The sequence below is a fragment of the Herpailurus yagouaroundi genome, unplaced genomic scaffold (assembly GCF_014898765.1).
Source record: "Herpailurus yagouaroundi ecotype Mexico unplaced genomic scaffold, PumYag 66938, whole genome shotgun sequence".
In the NCBI taxonomy this organism is placed as follows: domain Eukaryota; kingdom Metazoa; phylum Chordata; class Mammalia; order Carnivora; family Felidae; genus Herpailurus; species Herpailurus yagouaroundi.
The window spans coordinates 1-7,537 of record NW_024419808.1 but is presented as its reverse complement, the minus strand read 5'-3'; the positions used below and the strand labels follow the sequence as shown (position 1 = coordinate 7,537).

The 7,537-nt window shown below is 39.5% G+C and overlaps 1 protein-coding gene across 1 annotated transcript; it reads right to left on the bottom strand.

Moving 5' to 3' along the window:
• Window positions 1-176: 176 nt before the first annotated feature.
• LOC121024704 (integrin alpha-X-like) lies at window positions 177-7,531 on the bottom strand. Its single transcript, XM_040466900.1, has 2 exons — window positions 7,197-7,531; window positions 177-805 (listed from the first exon to the last, which is right to left on the bottom strand). The coding sequence occupies exons 1-2, from the start codon at window positions 7,326-7,328 to the stop codon at window positions 707-709; spliced, it is 231 nt and encodes a 76-aa protein (XP_040322834.1). The 5' UTR covers window positions 7,329-7,531; the 3' UTR covers window positions 177-706.
• Between the last annotated feature and the right edge of the window lie 6 nt (window positions 7,532-7,537).

The window sequence follows — 7,537 nt, the reverse complement described above, 5'->3', positions numbered from 1 at the left end:
GATAAATTCCTAGCAGTGCTATTGCTGGGTCATAGGGTAGGTCTATTTTTAATTTTCTGAGGAACCTCCACACTGCTTTCCAGAGCGTGGAAGCCATGTTTACAAATTCCAATGTGTAGACATTTTATTCCCAATTCAGTTTCAAAATCTGGACTGAGATTCCTGAGACAAAGAGCTGATATTGATAGTATTTTACTAGGAATTAGGACAATAGTGAGGCACAGAGCAACTCATGACGTGTGTATCAAAGCCCACCTTCTGGAAATGGAGCTGGATTCCTAATATCAATTGGAGAGTTCAATTGCCATTCTATGAAAATTAGGGATCCACCAAAGATAGATGAGGATTGTGGATTGTTTAGTACTGTACTTTAGAAAGATCATTGGTGGCTAGTGAAGAAAGAGAGACTGGAGCCTGGCTATTGTTCATGTATTTCTAGGTAAAAATCAAAATCAAGCCCACCCAGGGGCAATGGTGAAGATCCTGTTCTGGGGTTTCCAGTTGCAGCCTTGACAAAACAAATAGCCCTTCCCAGGCAAGCACTTTGGGTGAACACAATGCATCTCCCAAAGGGAGAAAGCAACCTGATCCTGGCGTCCCTCACACGGAGCATTTCTCTCCCTGCTGGCCTAACTTAGGTTAGAGTAAGAGGGCCAAGAAACCTCTCACAGGAGAACAGGTCCAAGGGAGAATAGGAGGTATTTTATTATTGGGAAACTTGATGGTCTGAGGTCCCATTTTCTGAGATAGTCTGTCCATTTGCTTCCTGTATCATTTCCTTATACTGACGTTTGAAGAAGCCAACCTGTGGAGAGGAAGGAAAAGGGAATTAGGAAATCCGGTGGAAGAGAGGAAATGAGACAACTGGGGAGGGAGAGGGATCACCATTGGAAGAGCCCCTACTATGTTCCAGCACTGCACTAGAAACGTTAGACATGCTATGTCATTTAGCCTTTACCAAAATTCTGTGAGTGGGGTGCAATCACCTTCAGAATGAGAAATCAAGACCCAGCATGAGCCAGGCACTGCCTATAGTCATGGAAGGAATCAGCGCTGGTATCCACACCAAATCCAGGTCTTTGCTTTTATGTTACAATTTGCTATGAAGGGAAACATGTAGTGAAGAAGAGGAGAGTGGAAAAGACAGGGAGAGCAATTAACAGCGTCCTGAGAATCTGACAGGAAGGCACATTTATAGGGACTAATGAGGACTGGTGATGTCATACGTGGGAAGGGATCTCTCACACACAGCGACCTAGCAAGAATGTGCACGTAGGCCAGGGGAGGTCTACAAACCCTGGTACTGGTTGTGTGTTGCGATTTACCATAAACGCTGATCTGCTGTGTGGTCAGGCAGCTGTCTTCTGCAACAAGCTAGCACCAGCCACAAAACATGAAGACCCTCCATCCCTCCATGGGCATCCAAGAGGAGACCCTCCATGGGATCAGGTCATCCAAGGAACTGCGGGGCTGGGGGGGGGGGGGGGGACGGCTGTGAAGTGGAAGGTTTTGAAACACAGTTGTGCCTGAGTTAAATCACAGAGTGCTGCACCGTTTGGCAGGCAGACAGCTCAGGCACAGACAAGGTGAAGGCTCAGACACAGACAGGGTGATAGAAACCAGGGACACAGGCAGTGTCACTGCACATCTGTGAGGGCTTGCTGAGGAGGGGTGGCATGCATTTCCCACTCCAAAGAAGAGACAACAGGGCCAAACCATTTTCTTGTGACACCCATCAGATTGAAACACTTCAGTGACTGAACCCATCAAATTGAACCACTCAGTGAGCCACCAAGTGGAGAATGGAGCCACTACACCAAGCCCGGTGACACTGTGCCCTGCAGGCATATCTCCGTTACAGCAATTGTACCAGAGATTCAGAGAGGCAGGCCCCACTCCCAGAGGACCAGCACAAATCCCTTCACACACTAAGTCTATGGATCATTGAGGGCTGCAAAGTTTCAGCTCTAAGGGAAAAAGTGCCTAGTGCCCCATGGGGGCCTTTCTTTCTTTCTTTCTTTCTTTCTTTCTTTCTTTCTTTCTCTCTTTTGTCCTTTCTTTTTGTTCTTTTATTTTTGTCTTTATTTTTGTTAGATACAGAAAGAACAATTTTTGTTATTTCATTTTAAAAATTTCTATCATTTTTAGATTATATGTATATATTTTTCTTTTCTTTTTCTTTTCTTTCCTTCTACATTTTTCTACCAAGCTTCTTGTAAAAAGCAGACCAAAACACACCTAGGATCTAGCTTCCTTTATGTATTTTATTTTATTTATTTAATTTCTTTTTCTTTCTCCAATTTTTTAAAAATTTATTTGGTTGTATTTTGATTTTTCTTTCTTTCTTTCTCTCCAAAATCACAAGATGGAGGAATTCACCCCAAAAGAAGGAACAGGAAGAAATGACAGTCAGAGATATTTAGTCAATACAGATATAAGTAAGATGTCTGAACTATAATTTAAAACAATTAAGGGTGTTGGCTGTGCCTGAAAAAAGCATAGGAGACACTAAAGAATCCCTTACTGCAGAGATAAAAGAACTAAAATCTACTTGAGCCAAAGTTTAAAATGGTATAAACTGAGATGCAATCCCAAATCAAAGCTATAAAAACAAAGATGGGTGAAGTAGAGGAGGAAATCAGTGATATAGAAGATAAAATTATGGAAAATAATGAAAATGAAAAGATGAAGGAAAGAAAGGTCATGGATGACAATGACAGACTTAGGGAACTAGGTCGCTTATTAAAATGTAATAACATCTATGTCTTGGGAGTCCCAGAAGATGAAGAGAAAGAAAACAGGGCAGAAGGTTTATCAGAACAAATTATAGCTGAAAAACCTCTTAATCTAGGGAAAGACACAGATATCAAAATCCAAGAAGCACAGAGAACTCCCATTAAATTCAACAAAAGCAGGTCATCACCAAGGCATGTCATAGTCAAATTTACAAAATACACAGATAAGGAAAGAATTCTGAAAGCAGAAAGGAGGGAAAAGTCCTTAATCTACAAGGAAGGCAGGAATCTATTAGGTTCGCATCACATCTGTCCACAGAAACATGGCAGGCCAGAAAAGAGTGGCAGGAAATGTGCCAGGAAATATTCAACATGCTGAATGCAAAAAATATGCAGCCAAGAGGATCCTCATCCAGCAAGGCTGTCATTCAGTATAGGAGGAGAAATAAGGACTTTCCAAACAAACAAAAACTAAAGGAGCTCATGACCATTAAACCAGCCTGGCAGAAAATTTTAAGGGAGACTCTGAGTGAAGAGGAAAAACAGAAAGACCAAACAACAGACTACAATGGACCAGAGAACATCACCAGAAACACCACTGTACAGTCAACAAAATGGCACAAATTCATATCTTTCAATAATTACTCTGAATGTAAATAGACTAAGTGCTCAATCAAAACACATAAAGTGTCAGAATAGAATTTTTTTTTTAAAACGTATATCTATATCCTGCCTACAAAAGACTCATTTTAGACCTAAAGGCACTGGCAGATCGAAGATAAAAGGATGGAAAACTATCTATCATGCTAATGGATGTAAAAAAAACCAAACACGCTGGGGTACCTATATTTCTATCAGACACATCAGACTTTATTTTTTTTTCAACATTTATTTATTTTTGGGACAGAGAGAGACAGAGCATGAACGGGGGAGGGGCAGAGAGAGAGGGAGACACAGAATTGGAAACAGGCTCCAGGCTCTGAGCCATCAGCCCAGAGCCCGACGCGGGGCTCGAACTCACGGACCGCGAGATCGTGACCTGGCTGAAGTCGGACGCTTAACCGACTGCGCCACTCAGGCGCCCCAGACACATCAGACTTTAAAACAAAGAGTGTAACAAGAGATAAAGAAGGGCATTAGATCATAATTAAGGCATCTATCCATCAGGAAGATCTAACAATAGTAAATACTTAGGACCCAAATTGGAAGCACCCAAATACCTAATTCAATTAATAACAAACATAAAGAAATTCATTGATAATAATACAATAAGAGTAGAGGACTTTAACACCCCCAAGGAAACAATGACTTTGAATGACACACTGGACCGGATGAACTTAATAGATATATTCAGGATATTTCATCCTAAAGCAGCAGAATACACATTCTTCTCAAGTGCACATGGAACATTCTCCAGAATAGATCACATACTGGGTCACAAATCAGCCCTCAACAAGTACAAAAAAATTGAGATAATATTATGTATATTTTCAGATCACAATGCTATGAAACTTGAAATCAAGCACACAAAAAATTTTGAAAACCCTCAAATACATGAAGGTTAAAGAACATCCTAACTAAAGAATTAATGAGTTAACCAGGAAATTAAATAAGAAATTTAAAAATACATGGAAGCCAGTGAAAATGAAAACACAATGCAGAAAAGGCAGTCTTAAGACGAAAATATATTGCAGTTCAGGCCTGTCTCAAGAAGCAAGAAAGGTCCCAAATACACAACCTAACCTTACACCTAAAAGAGGCAGAAAAGCAACAGTAGAAGCCAGTAGAAGTACTGAAATAATAAAGATTAGAGCAGAAGTAAATGATATAGAAACAAACAAACAAAAACAGTAGAACAGATCAATGAAACTAAGAGCTGGTTCTCTGGAAGAATTAATAAAATTGATAACCCTGTAAAAAGAGTTATTAAGAAAAAAAGAGAAAGGATTCAAATGGATAAAATCACAAATGAAAAAGAGAGATCACAACCAACACCACAGAAATCCAACAATTATAAAAGAATACTGTTAAAAATTATATGCCAGCAAACTGGACCATCTGGAAGAAATGGGAAAATTCCTAGGAACTCACAAACTACAAAAACTTAAAGAGAAAGATACATAAAATTTAAAGAGATCCATAACCAGCAAAGAAATTCAATCAGTTATCAAAAATCTCCTCAAAAAACAAGAGTCCTGGGCCAATGGTTTCCCAGGGGATTTCTACCAGACATTTAAAGAAGAGTCAAACAGAAGAGATGAACATAAGGGAAAGGAAGAAAAAATAATATAAAAACAGGGAGGGGGACAAAACATAAGAGACTCTTAAATATGGAGAACAAACAGAGGGTTACTGGAGGGGTTGTGGGAGGGGGGATGGGCTAAATGGGTAAGGGGCATTAAGGAATCTACTCCTGAAATCATTGACTATATGAACTATAGTGAAAGTATATGAAAGATATTGAAGAGGACACAAACAAAAGGAAAGCCCGTATGCTCATGAATTAGAAGAAAAAAACATTGTGAAAATGTCTGTACTACCCTAAGCAATCTACACATTTAATGCAATCCTTATCAAAATACCACCAAGACACCTGTTGTGATGAGCAGTGGGTGTTGTATATAAGTAATGAATCATTGGATTCCACTCCTGAAACTAATATTGACTGTATGTTAACTAACTAAAATTTAAATTAAAAAAAGTAAGTAAGTAAATAAATAAATACCACCAGCATTTTTTGCAGAGCTAGAACAATCTTAAAATTTGTATGCAACCACCAAAGACCCTGAATAGCCAAAGCAATCCTGATAAAGCAAAACAAAACTGGAGGCATCATGATTCCAGATTTCATGCTATACTGCAAGTCTGTAGTCATCAAGACAGTGTGGGCACAAAAATAGACACATAGGTCAATGGAACAAAATATAAAACCAAGAAATGGACCCACAACTATATGGTTTACTCATCTTCAACAAAGCAAGAAAGAATATTCAATGGAAAAAAGACAGTGTCTTCAACAACGGGTGTTTGGAAAACTGGGGAGTGACATGCAAAACAATGAAATTGCACCTCTATCCTATGCCATACACAATAACAAATTCAAAATGGATGACAGACCTAAATGTGAAACAGGAGACCATCAAAATCCTAGAAGAGAACAAAGGCAGCAACCTCTTTCACTTTGACTGTAGCAACTTATTACTACACACGTTGCTAAAGGCAAGGGAAACAAAGCAAACCTGAATTACTGGGACTTAAGATAAAAAGTTTCTGCACAGTGAAGGAAATAAGAACGAAACTAAAAGGCACCCTGTGGATTGGGAGAAGATATCTGCAAACAACATATCTGATAAAGAATTTATAAAACTCAGTAGCCAAAAAACACACAACCCTGTTAAGAAATGTGCAGAAGACATGAATAAATACCTCCAAAGAACACATCCATATTGCTAACATGAATATGTTCAATATCACTCATCATCAAAGAAATACAAATCAAAACCACAATGAGATACCACCTCACATCTGTCAGAATGGCTAATATTAACGACACAAGAAACAACAGGTGTTGGCAAGGATTGGGAGAAAGGGGACCTCTTGCACTGTTGGAGGGAATGCAAAGTGGACAACAATATGGAGGTTCCTCAAAAAACTAAAAATAGTACTACCCTAGATCCACAAATGCCCTATTAAATATTCACCCAAAGATAAAAAAAAGACAGATTTGAAAGGGTACATGCACTGCATGTTTATAGCAGCATTATCAACAAAAGACAAACTATGGAGAGAGAACAAATTTCCATTGAACTGATGAATGGATAATGATGTAGTGTGTGTGTGTGTGTGTGTGTGTGTGTGTGTGTGTGTGTGTATGTGTACGTGTGTGTGTGTGTATATATATATATATGTGTGTGTGTGTGTGTGTGTGTGTGTGTGTGTGATGGAATATTACTCAGCCATCAAAAAGAATGAAATCTTGCTATTTGCAATGATGTGGATGAGCTAGAATGTATTATGCTAAGTGAAATAAGTCGATCAGAGAAAGACAAATACCATATGAAATCACTCATATGGGGATTTTAAGAAAGAAAACTGATTAACATATGGCAAGAGGGGAAAGAAGAGAGAGGGAAACAAACCACAAGAGACTCTAAGTGATATAGAACAAACTGCAGGTTGATGGAGGGAGGTGGGTGGGAGTGGGCTAGATGGGTGATGGGTATTAAGGAGGGCACATGTTGTTATGAACCGTGGGTGTTGTATGTAAGTTATGAAATGCCGAATTCTACTCCTAAACCAATATTGCACTGGATGTGAATTAGATTTAAAAAATTAATAAAAATTTTGATAATAACAAAAAATAAAGAATGTGTACCTATATCCAAGGTGAGCTCTTCCCCACAATGCAGAAAGAATGGGATCAAAAACTGGTGGTATCAAAATCAGGATGAAAACACTCACCTTGTAGAGGATGGCTGTGATGAGAGCCAGCAGCAGCAGTCCTCCCAAAGAGCTGCCCATAATAAGGGGGATGGAGTTGTAGACCTCATACTTCTCTAGTACCATCTCCATCTGGAGTGGAGGTGACCTCATCAGAAAGTATCAGAACTCTTGCTGTCCCAGACTCTTCCCAGGTTCCCCAACCTTTAACTCTCTCCCCTCCTTCCTTTACTCCAAGGGGTGACATACAGAAAAACTCATGGGCGTAGGGAAAACCCTCCTGCTGAGAGACCTTCATCCTTCCTCCCTCAGGCTTGTGAGTCTCCCACAAGGCACCACAGATTTTGCATTAGGAGCCCTCT

What these genes read in the sequence shown, in the direction of transcription:
- LOC121024704 (XM_040466900.1), bottom strand. Translation starts at nt 7,328, where the DNA reads ATGAGGTCACCTCCACTCCAGATGGAGATGGTACTAGAGAAGTATGAG. An exon ending in TCACAGCCATCCTCTACAAG is followed by an intron (nt 806 to 7,196) that starts GTGAGTGTTTTC and finishes TCCTCTCCACAG; the next exon opens with GTTGGCTTCTTCAAACGTCA.